Source organism: Lipotes vexillifer, unplaced genomic scaffold, assembly GCF_000442215.2.
Source record: "Lipotes vexillifer unplaced genomic scaffold, Lipotes_vexillifer_v1.1 scaffold957, whole genome shotgun sequence".
Classification (NCBI taxonomy): domain Eukaryota; kingdom Metazoa; phylum Chordata; class Mammalia; order Artiodactyla; family Lipotidae; genus Lipotes; species Lipotes vexillifer.
The window spans coordinates 307,361-325,067 of NW_006791360.1; the positions used below are offsets into that span (position 1 = coordinate 307,361).

Below are 17,707 nucleotides of genomic sequence, written 5' to 3' on the forward strand. Positions count from 1 at the left end.
CTTATTCTTGTGGTGCCTCAGACTCCTAATTATGAAAATGGAAGCAATAATTCCTGCTCATCTATCCCAAAGGGATATTGAGAATAACAATGTATTAAATACATTAAACAGCTTTTAGTTATAAAGAACAGAACAACTGTAAGTAAATTGATAGTGTGTCACTTTGTGAATGTGAGATCTTATCAGTGTTCAAAATGAACCCAAGGATAAAAGAACATTAAGAAGATTAATTTTCCTTTAGTCTTTCGTGAAGCAAGACAGTTTAATGAGATCTGAGGACCCCTAAGTAAATAGCACTGCATAGAGGGCTTCCATGCCCTTACTTAACTGCTCTCCCCCTCCTTTTCTTTCTCATTGGTAAACTAGGTTAATAAGTATCTTCTTTGTGTAGTAGTTGTGAGCATTAAATTCAATAATCCATGAATTTATGGTATTGATAAATGTTGGAACTGTTCCAAGGAAAATAAGAATAGGCTTTCTTCTTGGAAGCCTGGGGTCATATTTAAAAGATGGAACCAGCCTGATAAGAAATCAACAGTGAACAATAAAGTGCTAAACTCTGTGGTCAAGCTATAATAGGAACTTAGAAAAGAACAAAGCATAGTTGACTGTGGTTGTAGAGGAAGTCTTCCTGTAATTCTGATGTTTCAGTTTCTGTTTTCACATTATCCTTTAAAGTTGATTCATCAGCCTTAGAAATATAAACATGGGATATTTTTATTGAGAACCTAATGTAGAGAAATTACCAAGACCAGTGCCAAGGTTTTTGAAGGACCTCAGAAGTAAAATTGAACTAGTAGATATCACAGTCATTCCAGGGAGTTCTCCCGGAGAACTCAGGAACTGTGATTGATGCATTTCAATGCATTTCACTTGGATTACAGGAGAACTGGTAGAATCTGACTAATGGGAAGATCACTGAGTTTTTAAAGCTGTATTTTGTTTTTGCAACTGTAAGTATTAAACTCTAAACAAAAATCGAAAGTCATCCCAGTTATATCACGCTCATTAAGGAAAAGATAGCATACTTTTTCTAAGGCAAAATCGTTCCTAATTAAACTGCTGGATGTATTTTTGGTAAATAAATACATAGACAGGGCAGGAGCATCAGAAGTGATTTATTAGGGATTCTTAAATGTCTTTTGTAAGGTTGTACAATAAAGCTTCAGTCTTATCAATCACAAAAGCCTAATTAGACTTTATATTAATGTGCTTTGAATATATGGGAGTTTAGTGTGCCACTGTAAATGATTAATATGCACTGAATTTTGTGTGTTTTTACATTCCAAAAAAACTTTTATTCTCTGAAAGTCTTTATTGAAACATTTGATCACAAACATGACTCGCAGTAAAAACTGTTGGGTTGATATAGTTACTATATGATCTCCATCATGCTTTTGCGTTTACCAAAAAGCAAATAATTAATATCACTACCTTCCAGACATTGCCTTGTTTGGTTCGAATGTGCAGTAAGGAGAGGTTACTAGAGGAGAGAGTTGAAGGAGCTGAGACACTCGCCTATCTGATTGAACCAGATGTGGAGCTACAGAGAATTGCTAGCATTACTGATCACCTCATTGCCATGCTTGCTGATTATTTCAAGTATCCCAGCTCTGTGAGTGCCATCACTGATATTAAAAGGGTATGTTCTCTTTTCCTTTTCAGCGCTCAAGAGAGGGATTTTTAAAAAGATTTTCTTACTGTTCACCACTTTTGAACCAATTGATATTTAATAGTTCAGAGAGAGCCCTTTTAAATAAATCTTTTAGTAACGTAGATGGTGTCACTTTATGAGTTTTGAATCCAGTTTGTTTCATGTTTATTGTCAGAAGTTTTTTTAGTAAGGAGATAATCAGAAAATTGCATCCCAAATTCCCAGCTAACCCCAAAATAGTGGGGTCTCTAAGCTGGTTATTGACATTATATCAACATCATCTAATGCTATTGAAAGTCCCAGAATCAGCTTTGTCACTATATTCTCATTCTTTAGGACAAGGGTAATCTTTTGTTCCAGGTGACTGAGTGGCTTTATTTTACTCTCCGCCACTGTCTTTTTCTTTTGCTACCTTTTCTTCTAATTTTTGCCATCTCTTCTTTCTTTTCTGCAGTTTCATACTGTGCTTTGGGCCTGCTAGTGACAGCTAAAGCACCATCTAACCTCTAGTTTGAGACCATCAAGGACCAAATTGTGCTAACTTTTTCTCAAACTATAAGTTCCTCAGAATAGGTAGATATTCTTTTTGGCTTTGTTTTTCTCAACGTGTTTGTCATATCCACTTCTCTAAGCATGAGAGATAAATATTCTGTTAGAGAAGGTTTATTTAAGGAGGTCATGGTATAGAGAGCATTGCCTCCTAAATAATAACCAGTACTGTTTCACAAATGTGACTGTATTTTTGATGCCACTGGTCCCAATGGTAAATTTTTTTTAAACTATTCTCTTGACCTCTCCCATGCCCCTGAGTTCCAAAAAACTTCATCCGGTAGGCAACTGTTCATTTGGCATTTAACACTGGAAATGAAACAAACTATTAAGGGTATAACTTTTCTCTGCCTCAGAAAGGGCCTAAAATAACTTCCATTGATATTTGTATTAACGTACACTGCCCTTTATGTATTAAAGTTATGTGCCTGCTCTTCCTTCAGTAGTATTGTTTTTCTAGTAGAAGTGATAGGTTATATTAAAGCAGCTGCCTTGTCTGTTTTCCCTCTGGCTACTTGCTCACTGACACAGTAACTCAAAGTACAAAGACATATGAGCAAGTCCTAACTACAGCCTCGTGAACACCCTTAGCTGACCATCGCAGCAAGGCAAATAGAACACTTTGATGGACATGAGAGTGAGGAAACATAGTTACAAGAACATCTAGCTTACACATGTGCAAAACATTTAACTAGTATATAGAAGATTATCCCTTTTCTTAGGGTTTTTCCATTTTATTTCCATCACAGTAAAACTGGAATAATAATAACTTTTTTAAAATCTCCTAAACTTGAATATTAGTTTGTTTTGTCATCTTTATTTTTGATAATGGATTATCCAGTGGTTTCTGACATACAAGTATAGGTACTAGACCCATAGAGAGACTTTTTTACATGGTAATAAATGTGTGATTTTCATGCTATTTTAGTCCAAGTCAGTATTCTAATAAATGTTATGACTGGAAAGTAGTTAAGACATTAGAATAGATATTTTAGAACTTACACATCAAAATGAGTTTCATATATTAGGAGGTTCCTCCCATAAACCATCAGTACCTGCTTTGATCAAAATATTTGGGGAGCTACTCTTAATAATTGCCTTCAGAACCACCCCAACAGAGTTTTAGTTTTTTACTGTGGAGTTTTTGTTGTTGTTGTTACTCTAAACATTGTTACCCAGTTGGATTTCCCCCTCTTCACACACCAGTGACAGTTAACTTAAAACTCTCTTAGTCAATGAAAATATGTTATTATTGTCAGGGTTTTCTTACTAGTGTGCCATTCAGTTCTTTAGGAATTTTCAAAAGAGGGTTTCAGAATATTATGAACAACACCTACATCTTTGCATAAGGGTGAACCTTTCCAAGGCAACTCATTTGGGAAAAGTTGTAATCATTTGGATAAGTTATATCTCTTAGTTATAAAATTATTTACTGATATGCCTTATATATTTACTGGTTCATATTTAGTCACTGAAAGTGTCCTGAGAACACGCTTCTCTTTTATTTTTATGGTAGTTTGGTGATAAATCAGGTATATGGAAGAATTGATAACTGAGAAAGCCAGTTATGCATATGAAAAGATAGCATTAATTGTTTCATACCAGTAAGTAATTTTAATAAATTTATCCCCAAAAAAGCCCCCTGAACATAATTCTCAGATAGCTGTAATAGACAGGTAGTAATGGTTACCATGGTCTCTCGTTTATTAAGCATTTTTACAAAGGTTTTAGAAAACTTTTTAAATGCTGAAACTTGGTTAGCACTATTAGAAACACTTTTAGAAAAGCTTTTTAAATGCTGAAATTTGGTTAGCACTATTAATGTTTGGGAAAACCTTCTAAAGATACTGTTGCAGCAGCACTCAAGTTATCAGCTGTATTCCGAGGTTAGAAAGGCCTGAGTGTGCCATTTTTTTTGGTTTGTTTTTTGTTTTAATTTAATTAAATAATTAATTAATTAATTAGTTGCAGCCTGTGGGATCTAGTGCCCTGAGGCCCCCAGCATTGGGAGTGTGGAATCTTAGCCACTGGACCACCAGGGAAGTTCTTGTGCCATGTTTTTTGAGAGCACTTCAAAGAGCTGGTGGGAAATTCCCTGATGGTCCAGGGACTCTGCGCTTCCACTGCAGGGGACACGGGGTCGATCCCTGGTTGGGAAGCTAAGATCTCGTGTGCCGCGTGGCACAGCCAAAAAAAAAAAAAAGAGCTGGTGCGAGGAAGCACCAGTGCCACTAAAGCTACCATCTAGAAACACTGAATTTTTAAGACTCAAAGGTTCACAAAGGTTTTTCATATACCAGTGTCACATTTTAGACAGAAGCAGACTGCAAGAATTCCAGGTCATGTTGACACAGACACAGCAAGGTCTCAGTCATTTGTGAGCAGAAACCCAAAATAACCAGCACTGATACGTTAATAGTTGTTAAAACATATTTTTTCTTCAACTCTACTTTATTAGTTATTGAAATTTTAATTTGTGGACTGGGTTGGAACGTATCTTTTTTTCCCTCCCATAGCTTGATCATGACTTAAAGCATGCTCACGAACTTCGCCAGGCGGCATTCAAGCTCTATGCCTCTCTCGGAGCAAACGATGAAGACATCCGGAAGAAGGTGAGTCTGGGAGAGGGGCGTCCCCCAGTCCTGACAGCCAGCAGGCAGGGAGTGACGTCAACCTGAAAGTCGTGGTGAAGAGCACTAACAGTGACTGTTTGAATATAATAAAACAGAGTGACTAAAGGCATAATTGAAGAATGAATGGGACCCGGATTTGGGGGGTTGTTTGTTTGTTTTTAGAACATAGAGTGGCATGGCCGTGCTGGAATGACAAATAACTGGCGTGCTTTTTTGTGTCATTAATATGGATTATTGTGTTGCACATTTTTGCATGTGTTCTGATAAAAATCAATTCTAGCACTGTGAAGCTTCAGACACCTTGAAAGACCTAACACTAGAATTGTAAATGTTATTTATGGAAATACTTTCCAATGCCATTGAGAAATTCAAATCTCTATTGTATATTGTTCTTTGATATGTGGCTTAGTTATGTTTTGATTTTTTTTTGCTACTGTGCAAGTTCGATGTGAATAAAATCTTTGTGGAATAATGATTTTATGTTTAGTGAGTGGTCATCTGAATTTTCCAGCTCCCAAAAAATGTGTCACTGCTATAGCACCTTATGTTATTACAGCCTAGTCCAACACTGAGCTCATGTTCTTTATGAGAATAGTTCTAAGCAAGGAGTAAAGTATTGTGGTAAGCTCTGATCTGGCTCCCTCCGCAAACCAAAAGCCTGGAGCTTACTACTCAAAAAAACCCCCGTATAATCTAATAAATTATAAACAAGGCTTTTAGGAACATCAGTAAATTAATTCATATGTTCTGTCTTGATGAGCCATAGCAGAGAGAGCAAATTGTGCATTATTTACTGAATGTGGCAGTTTACTAAATCTCCCCATCTTGCATTGGTATTTTAAGGAGCCCTGTGAGAGAAATCACAGAGTACTGGGACTTTAACATGATTTGGAGAAGTACTTTGGGCTTGTAGAAAGAGAAGTATGGAATTAACTGTAGGTTTATTGAAATAAATTGTACCATTCTTGGAGAAAATTGAAATTAATAGCAGTAAGATCAGTAAGATTAGATATATAAGTAGCTTTGCTTTAAAATCAGTGCAGAAAACACAACTAAGCTGAATGTTTTCCATGTACCTCAATTTAGTTCAGTTAACAAGATGTTTTTGACTTGAAGTGTTCTAGTAAATATCTATGAAAATCCTTTTTGACACCTCTAAGCTTTCATTTGTAAAATGTTACTTCAAGGCAAACATACTAGTGATATGATTTTCCCTATGTCTAATCATGATTTATGAATGTTGTTGTTCATATGTTTCATTCAGTTTAGGTAACATGGTGTATTGCAAGGGGAGAGGCTTTTATGGCAATTCATATAGATAAAACATTTTTTAAAAATTGACATGGACTGTATAACTTAAACCATCCCCAAACAAATCATTATGTATTTATTAGGGCCCAATGGAAAGAGGAGAGGTATTTTACCCAGTCTTTTAGTTGAAGAAGGCCATGCCATGGACTGAAAGGGAGATAGATAGATGGACCAGAATGGGGGAAAATAGGATGTCCATTTGTACTTCTTTGTACTTTTTTGTTAATAAACTATTGTTTTGGAATTAATGACTTTAATTTGTGATATCGTGTTCTAGAAATATAACGTAACAGTCTGATGATCAGTAGTCTATTAAAACTTGTATTTATAATGTGTATAATTTCTTGGTAAGGCTAATCCTGATAATTTCTGTAGAAAGATAACAAATAAAGAATAAGTTATAATTATTATAGTTTTTTGTGTGTGCTGAAGAAAAGATACTATAGTATGCCTATGTAATGGGGATTATATAGAGTTTTTAGGAACATTTAATTTCTGGGAAATCAAGTGAATAATTTATAGTTCATAGCAACGACTGAAGAGAGAAATTGTAAATTGGAAAATATAAAGTAATTTTGTGATAAAATCTGCGTGAAAACGGTTCTTAGGAGTGGAGAATTTTTATTTTCAGTGTATAAAAATGATAAATGTTAACTCTTCCTTTGAATGCGTTTATTTCTATTCTATTTTTGTTGAAATAATTATTTGGATAGATTTTTATTTACTTTCTCCATGAAATATTTATTTACCTTTTACACTTCTGCCTTAACTTTGATTGTATTTCTTTTTTTGGTGTAGATTCTTGAAGTACAATGTTTATTATTGTTTTATTATTTAATGCAATTTTTATACTTGCCAAGATGGAATTTCAGTTTACTGAGTTGATGAGTGGACAATCTCTGAAAGAAATTTCAAAGACTATAGACCTATTTCCACCCCATCCCTCACCCCACCCCCCAGCCAAACAAAAAGGCTTATTTATTCCAGGATAAAAGTATGAAATGTTCAGTTGGTCTGCCCTTTAAATTGAAAATGGTAATGTAATTCAGTAAATATAGGAAGTAACATATATCCCATTGCCCTATTATGACCAGTTAAGGGAATGAGGCAGAATGAATAGAAAACTAAAGCAAAGAGATAGAGACAGTGAGAGGTATACACAGCAGTAAAGGAGAAAGATACAAGCCTCCTCTCTTCATGGAATTATGGCTCTATCTTATTGCTTGTAAAGACTGCAAAAGGCCTGCTGTGATTTCATTTCTTAATAGCTTCTCTCTGGGCCACACAAAATTAAGCTGAAGACTGAATATGACCTGTAGATCAGAGATTTACCACTCCTGCTTTGAAGCAATGTTAGTGTGTTCTCATTAAAAGAAGCCAACTGTATAACAAACAGTCCCTGGAACCTAATAAGCACTCAAGAAATATTGTTGAGTGGATACAGAGAGATGAATATAGAAATGAAAATGCAGAAATCATACACAGAGTGATTTTTCCCTTAGTACACCTAGATCTTTCTGTATCTTTCTGTGCAGAGCAAAGTTGGTATCCTAATTCCTAGCTTGGCATCCTTTATCACTCTGTGGCATATCTACAAATTTCCTGATTTCCTGTGGTGTCCTGTCAGTGAAAGGGTGGAAAGAGTCCTGCGGTGAAAGTGGAAAACATTACCATTGGCTGTGACATGAAAAGGGAGAAGAAGCCCAAGAAAAGATGAAGGACCACTCACCTTGACAACAGATGTGGCCTGGCCATATTAAACTTAGAATAATTCAAGGATTTTGGTTAGGGAAAGCAAGGGCAGAGCAGGAGTTAAGAGCTTGGTGAAAGAAGGGTCCAGAGCACATTAGCAGTAACTGCACTGACAGCAATGCCAGGTAAAAATTAGCTGTAATCTCTGCCACGGGGAAAGTCTGCAGTTTCTAATAGTAGTCTTTACCACCTAGTAATGCTGACTAAGAAACATAAGTTCAGTTAATGGGGCAGTAACAAAGAAGTTAAGACAACTAACAAATTATTTTAAGTACTTGCATCTCAATCAAAACCCCAGTCAGTTGGCTAAGTCATGCAGAGGCAGCAGTGGCAAATTACAGCAGTCCTATCATTGTGAGGCCCATTGTTTTATAATAAAGAATTGCTTTTTTGAAGACCATCACTTGATTGGTACCAATTAGGTTGGAAATTTAAAAGGATGGTCTCTCTTTTACTTTCTTCAAGGAGCTTGTAGAATTTATCAGAAATAGCTAGGAAGTGTAAATTGAGGAAAATTAGAAATTTTAAATATAAATTAAAACTCAAGGAAATTAATAAACTTAACAGGACGTTATTTTTATTTTTGATAAAAATAAAACATGTTACAAATGTAAATGTAGTACTTATTGTAGCCTTTGCTCCTTTGAGATATTTGACTAATGGAGCTTTTCAGAAAGCTTTCCTCTTGGATTTTGAGTACTTACATTTTAGCTGGAGATCCCTTTTGAGGAACTAGAATGTAAGCTCCATGAGGGCAGGGATTTTTTATATTTTGTTCCTCACTGTATTCCCAGCATCTACAATACTATGGGGTGCGTAGTTGGCACTTACCAGTATTTGAAGAATGAATGGATGAATGGAAGAAATGAATGGGCAAATGAATATTTGAACTCTATTGCAAAATTGCATTGTTAAGCACCATTAATTGTGTTATATATGGGCCTCTCTGCATTAAGAACTTTCATAACTTTGCTAGCAATTTTACGGGTGTGTGAAGAGAGGAGATTTAAAATAGAGGAAACCTACATCTGATCACATAGGCGAGGGGTTTCACTATACTAGCATAGAGAAAATGTAGGAAATTCCCATTTTCAAGAGGCAGACAATACCAAGGGCGTGTCTTCTACTTCTTTGATGTAGGTCAAAGAGAACATGTTTTATGGTATGGTACTTGTTTAATTTTGAAATAATTCTTACCATTATTTCTTAGTTTTTTTTCCTTTTTAAATGTATGATTTTTAAAAATTTATAACATTCACAAGTGTGAATCTGGACCAGTTTTTTTCCCCTAGGGATAAAAGTATGATTTGGTTTATAGAAATTAGACTGACTGTCAGGGATCAACCTATCCTATAAAGTGATATACACCTGTATAAAATATTCTCAATGAATGTCAGATTTTTATGAAAATCGTAATTAGTGAAGGTCAGTAATTTAATTCAATTCTACATAGATTGATTGAACTGCCTACATTGTATAAACAATGTCAGATGGGTGGAGGGAGGGGGAAAACAGTAAGATGAGATAGAGGAATAAAGACACAGCCTTACAACTCAGCATTTATAATAAAACCTCAGTACGTCTGAGGAAAGTAAGGAATGGCCAGTAAGAATTTGCTAGGGGCTCAAAGAATTATTTGGAACCAATTAAAATGGATATGGTGATATCAACGGAGCAGTCCTTGAATCAATTTGGAAATTAATAATTTAATATTTTAATGTTTTCTAAATGCTTTTTATATCTTCAAGAATTGATAACGTAAAATCTTAAGGTTTTACTCCCTGGCGAGGGCAGGGGGGTGCCTGTGGAACAGTCACAGTGGTGTGTACATGATGTATGTGAAGAAGGTAGCAAAGCGTGAGATGTTTTTTTTCTTTTTAAACTGAACAATTTTTTTTCCTGGACAATTTTTTTGAGAAGTACAGGGAGAAAAAAATAAGAAAAGAAAAGGAAAACAAAGAAGAATGAGAATTTTTCTACTCTCTTTTTCCTAGCAAAGGAAGTTATATCTACAGGGACATTGTGAGGATGAGCTCTAATGTATTTAAAATGTTTAGCGTGGTGCCTGTAGGTGCTCAGTAAATCGAAGCATTGATTAGACTATCTTAAATAACTTCATTGGAAGATTAAAAATAAATATATATTTTTAAGTATTGGGAGAAAAGTTGAACAGTGTTGGGGCATAAATAAAGAAGGTTTACAGTGAAAACAGTGATTTTATGCTATAAATTTCCAAGACTACTAGTTATTCCTTCCAGTGAAAAGAATATTTATACTTCAGAAGCATCAGCTCTTTTTTTTAGTTTATCTCTTATTAAAATGACAAGATGTCTTCTTACTCTTATAATTATATTTTTAAATATATTTAAAATACTTGTTTTCAAAACTCCTTGTTGCTATAGCCTACCCTCTGAAGCACCAAATGTAATATTGCTTTTCTTGGAATTAAATAGAATATACAATATAAATCAATAATTCGTTAGTATCATAAGTAGTAGATGTCTTGAGAAAAGTAAGGAGGCCAAATTCTATCTAACGTTGTTTATTTAAGTATTACTTATTACTGTCTGTGGTTGCCATAGATGTCATTTCTCCAAAGGGTCATCATTCATATGAAACCATATCTCAAATACATGTGTTCAAATTTTGAACAAATGTAAATCTCCTATGTTTTAGAAGTTACACGATTTTAAAATATATTTGTAAATTTAGGTCAGTTTTTCTTAATATCTTTCTTCTATCTCAAAAACTTGATAAGCACTTCACTTTGAACATTTTAATCATTTGTTATTGCTTGATTTTATTACTAGCTGGTCTTCTGTGTAACAGTATAATTGTACCATGAATTTATATTTTAAAACATTTTGTGAAGTTCAGTAATTCTAAATGATCATTTAAAAGGTACACTGTCAAAATTCTGTATTGGTCTCTGCCGTGAAATCGGGCAGATGCAGAAAATTTTTAGTCTACATGTTGAAACAAATGCCTTGAACATTTTGAAGGTTTTCGACGGTACCACAGAAGTAGCACCCTTCAGGACTTGGTTCTGCTACTGAATAACAACAAATTCATTCAGAATTCAGAATTCCTTGACTTAATCTGTGGTTAAATTGTTAGTTATCATCTGAAAGCTAATCTACCAAAGAATTTTAAATGAACTCTGCAACACTGATTCATGATGGTAAGTATTTTTAAAGAGTTCACCATGACAGGACCAGGTTTTGCCACTTGCCCACAGTATTGAGACCCTTGGCCTTCAGCATACTGAAAGAAGCAAACCTGGGAGTGATAATGCTATATACAGAATAGAGGTATTTATAAAATCAAGTAATGAACTTACATTTCAGAGTTGCATTAAGTGGAGACATAACATTGAGTGTTTTACTGTTATTTGTGGTATTGTAGTTGCATAAATCATTGAATTATATACTTCTTGTTTTTTTTTTAAATAGGAAGTGTACATTGATTGTTTCATTAGTTATTTACAGTCTAAGACAGGTGATTATAAACCAAGAAATGGGCTAAAATATGGTCTATATTAGATCTGTAGAACGAAAATTAGTGACTTAGTTGGATTTTCAAGAATTTTCTATCTGGAAATGAATGAAATGTTTGGGATAATAAAATTTGTGGAGTAGTAGACCTTGAGAAGATTGAGTTTGTGATGAAGAACCAGAACCAGTGCTACACTCTTTCCTGTGATTAAAATGCTAGCACAGGAGTCAGCAAACTATACCCTGTAGGTACTTATTACCTATGTAATTATCCTGTAGCGTGTGAGCTAAAAATGGTTTTTGCATTTTTAAATGGTTGGAGGAAGAAAACCGAAAGAAGAATATTTCCTGACATATGAAAAGTAAATTAAATTCAAATTTGTGTCCATAAAGTTTTTCTCTTTATCTTTTTTCAACTTAATTGAGATATAATTGACAAAATGTCTATCAAGTTTTATTGGAATATAGCCACGTTGATTTGTTTATGTGTTGCCTGTGTCTGTTTTGCACTACAGTGGCAGGTTGAGATGTTGGCTGCACAATCACAAGGCCCACAAAGCCTAAAATATTTACCATCTGGCCCTTTGCAGAAAAACTTTGCCCACCCTGTGCGAAAACTGCATAGCTTAAACAGAAACGACCATAAACCAGTTTGATGAAAACCTGCGTTTCCCATTTGCCTCTTCGCACTGAACTATAGAAAGAAATGGGACCCTACCAAAGCCCAGGATCGGGGTGGGGCACGGAGATCAGTTGTCTGACTTCCTGAAAGAGAGGCATTATCAAGTGTTGACAGTATAACACTGTCACTGGGTTCTTTCCTATATGCTGATTCCCTTGTTTGAATGATTTTGGCATGTGACAGAACCCAGACAAATTGGGTAATAACTATGACTTTTGGTTATGGTAGGAAACCTTAGATTCTGTGTATTGATTAGCAGAGTTGCCAGAATAAGATTTTTCACCATGCCAATGAGAAAAATTAAGATCCAGTTCCCTTATTAAGCAAATATCCATTCAGCCTTTGCTGTATACAAAGCCTTGTGTTAGGTGGTATGGGGGCATGCAATTTAGGTATTTATATCAAGAGATAATCTGTTTGGGAAACGAAATTTAACAGAACTACCATTTATTGAGCACTTACTGTGTGCTGGGCACTGTGCTGATAATCAGCGTTAGCACATTATCTCCCTTAAACCTTACACAACCTTGTAAGATAGCTATTGCAGATCAGGAAACAAGTGATTTGACCAAGACCACACAGCTAATAAGTGATAGCCCCTGCATCGTGTCCCAGTCTCTCTGACTCCAAAGCCTATGCTGTTAACCTCTTCATTACTTTACTCATGTAGAATTAAATGCCATTACTAGAGCCAAATTATGATATGAAATGGCAAGAAGTGTCACTGGAGAATGTGTGATAGTCTGAAGTAGTGCTATGAATTCAGAAAACTTAATAGTTTGTATTAAGTAGTTGCAAAATATCAGATTCAGAAAATGTGTCTTTTCTCTCACGCAGTTTTTGGTACAAAGTGGATAATGAGATGCTTTAATCATGTCCATTTATTCATCTGGCATTTATGATACACCTCCTCCTTTGTGCCCAGGAATGAAGCAGAAGGCTAGTGTGTACTTGTGGGAGCTTACAATTTAAAGCAGCTGAGGAATGAGACACTAAATTGCTGTGTAGTAATTCCAGGGCCTTGGGTGTATGTAAAAAGTCTCATCTGCATTGAAAGCCAGTTTTGCCGTGATCCACCCAAATATGATTAAAATAAGGCTGTAATTGAAGTCCATTTAAAGAAGTTTACTTAAAAGCATTCTCACCTTTTCCTTCCAAGGTATTAAGGAATGAAAGATCTCCGTATGTGTTTCACTTCTGCATAATTGGAAATGTTTTTCTAAGGCCACAATCTTGACACGATTACACTGTAAATTAATGTTCTGGAAAGGAAGCATCCAGAGTTAATGATGTCATTTCAGAATTTTATTTTGTAGACAGCTTCCTTATGGAGTAGATTTAAACTTGAGGTAGCATTTTGAAATCTTTTAGTAGTTATCTCTTATCAAGCTGTAATGCTCATAACTGGAATGTAAGCTCCATAAAAGCAGTACTTGGTAGATACTGTGCTTGTATTTATTGAGTAAATTGTGTATGTCTGGACATTAGAATTCAGCCAGCCAACCTGTAGGATAATTAAGACTACAGGTCTTACACAAAGCTGTGGCGTGCACAGCTTTGTGTAGAGTAGGGGCTGAACGGGGCCACTGTGTTGCACAGTTCTTAGGGCAGTGCGTCATTCACATCCCTGGCAAACAGTAAGAGATGGAAGGGAAGTTTCTAGTTCTGTTGTTTGAATAGTCACTTATAATGGTTTTATTTATGTGCTAAAATAAAAGTGTAAATCAGCAGCTGTTTAGGTTCTATTCTGCCATAAAGCTAATGGTTGAACTTTAAAAATTGAACTATTATGTGTAGAGAAATATTTTTTTGATAGAGGAAGTGTTGATTTATTTTTAGACATTATAAGTATTTCTCACACACTGTGTTTGTATTTTTGGTTTTAGGAGAAGGACAGGTTGGGCCAAGAGAGTTCTCTCACTTTTCCCTAAAGTGTAGAAAAGTTTAGAACTTTGAGTTTTTCTTCTAAGCATTTAACATAAACGAAGTTTCCCAGCTATTAAGAAGGTAAAAAGGTCCTGAGGTAGAAATTACAAAATACCACTTAAAGAGGCTTAAAAGCAAGAATGAAATATAGAAGCTTAAAAACAGGCCCACCCTAAGAACCCCCTCCTCTTTGTCCTCCACTTCTAAAGTGAAGTGATAACTGCTCCCAGGCTGAGACCTGCAGGAGAGCTTAGATGTTAATTTAGTTCAGTGCCTTCAAGGGAAAGGACCAAAAGGAGGCCCTGCAGATCAACTCTTGTGATGTTTTGTTTTTCAATTTCTCTGGCTAAGATGTTACAGAAAAACCCAAACGAAGTTTTGGGCTAACCCAGTATTTCTCACAACCCCCTGTCTCCCAGGATTGTGGAGTTAGAGAAGTCTGGTATGAATGTGGATGTAAAGAGCAGTAGAAGACTGAGAGAGGGGAAGAAATGCTTTGTAAAATGTTTACTGAGACTCCAGAATATAATGTTTTGATCAGTAATCTGTCCTAAGAAAAGCTGTGATCTTTTAGAAGAAAAAAAAAAGATCCCATTGCGGAGCACAGGCTCCGGGCACGCAGGCCATGGCTCACGGGCCCAGCCGCTCCGTGGCACGTGGGATCTTCCCGGACCGGGGCACGAACCCTTGGCCCCTGCATCGGCAGGCAGATCCTCAACCACTGCGCCACCAGGGAAGCCCTACCCTTTATTTTTTAAATATTTACTAGAGGAAAATGTCAGAAAATCTTAAATTGGAGCAGTGGCAAAGATATGACATAGGATAGGCTGTGGTTGGGAAAACCTGCAGTTCTCATCCAGAGCAGGTGGGGCTTGTGGCCTGAGAACAGTAGAATATTAGTTCTATTTAGTTGGTATCTGCTGAAGCTAGATTCTGATTTTAGAATGGAGATCAGATTATAACGGAATTGAATTTAAAAGTCAGTGGAACTCACTCTGGTGGTTTCTTCACAGTGTTTTCTTAACTTTTCTTCATTGACTTGCATCCTCTCTGACCTTTGGCATTTATACACCAACCCAAGCTGAATGGTTGATTTGTCATTTTTCTCTCTTGTAAGTCCTGTGAGTTATACCTTTTCTTTTTCCCTTGTCAGTCCAGTTTATTAATGATGACCTCTCTTGCCTTTTATAGTATATGCTAATCTTTTTTGGCCTAGGATGTCAGTATATAATATGTAGTTCGCACAGCACTGCTGACTTTTTAAGTTCTCTTCTTTCCTCATTTTCAAATTCAGGCCTCAACTTAGTTACTAAGGCTAAGCAAAAATCTGATCCTTAAGTGCAGTGAGTAGAAAGGACCTCACACTGGAAGTAAGAAAACCAGGTGGAGCCCCAGCTCTGCCTCAGATTTGCTTAGAGAACCTGGACCAGTGACTTATTATTTCTGAATTTCAAAGACCTCATTGTCAACTAAAGAAGGTGGATGAGTTTATTTCTAAGACCTCTGTAGATTTTAACATTATTCAACTAAAAATTAACAGCCGCAAATGGATTTAGTTCTTTCAGAGAGTTGTATCTGCTGCCATTAACGCCATGCAGAAGAATGCAGAAAGAGGAATGGTTTCCCAGTTGAACTTGTTTAGGAGCAAGCACTGCAGCTGCCCTTGCTTGATTCATGAAAGGCCATGTGCTCTTGGGGGTTTTTGTTTTTTTCTTTTGCTTTGTTTTAATAAAGGGGACATGGCATGAGGATGTACTCAGGAATTATAAATATTAAGTGCTCAAGTATTTCCATGATATGCATGGCAGCATATCCTTAAGTATTCTGTGGCAAAATCAGAATGGTCACATCCTAAAACCTAGGAGAGTTGGTTTTCCATTTTTAGGAATAGATCCCTCCCCAGTCCCTTACCAATGCTACTTAGTCTACCAGATCAGCTGGCTGTATGTTTTTATCTCACTGTAGTGTTTACTTTGTTATCTCTTAACCCTTCTCCTTCCTCCCAGCCTCTACCTCATTTCCAAAGCCAAAGTTGACTGCGCTGTCATCCGATCTTGTGTTCATAGGGCTCATCTTTAAAAAAGATAAGTTAGATGAGGGGCTGGACCTTAAGTAAGTGGCCCCAAGTAGGAAAGACTCAAGTGTGTGCCCTGAGACCCATCTAATTGACACTTATGAAATTGAAGCATTGCCATCTACACCTAACAGGTTCAGGGCTCTTGTAGATCCTTTTTCCTTGCCACACCTACTCTTTCTTCCTGACCTCCTTGTGCTACACTCTGCTTGGCTGCTTAGTCCTTGCTGCTTTAACTAGACTTTCTGGATTTGGTACCTTATCATCTTAGATCTTAGATGGCTGCCTCTCCTGACTTACAAAGTTTCATTCCAAGTCTTCACTCTTTCTGGAGAGTTCTGTCTTGTTATCCTCTGTTGGAACTCTTTCTAGGAACCTTTCACAAAAGCCCCTTTGGAATTAAATTGTGTTTGCCTGGCCATTGTGCACATTAGCATAAGTAATTGACATTAAGAAAATCCAACTCCCTTGACTCCGAGCCCACCTGCTTTGAATTGTCTGAGAAGTTTGGTGACCCTACTAAGAATCTGCCTCGTTTCACTTTCTACATCTTCTGCTTGATCTGGTTTCATCACAGTTCAAAGTCCACTCTGAAGTTCGTAGTACCTGGAAAATGCTTCGCCCTGGGTCTTGCTGGAAGAATAGCCGTGTCTTGTCTTTCTGTTTGTTTATTTTAACTCTGTAATCCTTCAGTTCTTCAGTTTTCTGAGGAAGAGACGGTATATGACTTGGCCACAACTTAATTATGGATCCACTAGTGCTCATGGAGGGCTAGGGAATTCCCTTTTAAGCTAAGGCCACCTTTATCTTGTTAACATTCCCATGTGTGCCATGAACCTCTGCCTTAGGATTATCTGGGTTCTGCATTTTCCCCATGACCCTCTAAGCTGACTACCCTTCTCTCCTCAAGGCTGTAGGGATCTCCTGTCCCAAGACAGGGGCCTCAGATGCTGTTCCAGTAGATCTTCATCTACTCCTACAAGAGCTGCAATGTCAGAGACAGAAAGCTTAGCAAAAGCATGTAGTTATGAAGACACCAGCAGAGAGGTACACAGCACCTAGTCCATTGACCTAAAGTGTGGTCAGTTTAGGGTACAGCGTATTTTATGGGATTTAATTCTATAGTTAAATGTACAAACCAGTCCTCTAAAAGAGCAGAGATAGAGAGATGGCTCCTCCTTCTGAGGATTCAGGCCACTACTGATATTCCTCCCGGCCAGGCACAGTGTCTGTGTATCTCTCTCTCTCTCTCTGTCTCTCTCTTTTAAAGCAGATTCAACAAACTATGCCGCAGGGTATATTTGCTGAGCTATGGCTGAGGAATCTCCAACAAGAATCATGAGGCACAACAACTTCAGGCCCCACGTGGCATTGCTGTTATATCCTGGAAAGACCTAAAGATCTTTGTGGGGGCTAGGACTTGGCTGTCCATTATTATCAAGGCTTTACAGCACGGTACTGGGGTCGTTGAAAATGTGTTTTGTTGTGCTTGGCTTTCCAACCCCAGATCTGAGAAGCTATCTAGTGCTCTGTTAGACCTTCATGTGGGTCAGAGGGCTATGGCAGCGGCCACTGCCAATTCCTTCCCAGCTGACCTGAAACTTTTTTCTGTGGATTTGATTGCAAACCTTT

The 17,707-nt window shown here is 36.7% G+C and overlaps 1 protein-coding gene across 5 annotated transcripts in view; it reads left to right on the forward strand.

Moving 5' to 3' along the window:
- The window catches only part of ARMC8 (armadillo repeat containing 8), a 107,507-nt gene that overhangs the window by 53,410 nt on the left and 36,390 nt on the right, over nucleotides 1–17,707 (forward strand). For 4 of the 5 annotated variants that reach the window (XM_007464352.1, XM_007464353.1, XM_007464355.1 and 1 more), the window contains 2 exons: nucleotides 1,442–1,642; nucleotides 4,720–4,815. In XM_007464352.1, coding sequence (XP_007464414.1) covers nucleotides 1,442–1,642; nucleotides 4,720–4,815 — 297 coding nt within the window. The remainder of the gene's footprint in view (nucleotides 1–1,441; nucleotides 1,643–4,719; nucleotides 4,816–17,707) is intronic. The other variant, XM_007464354.1, reaches the window with a different exon arrangement.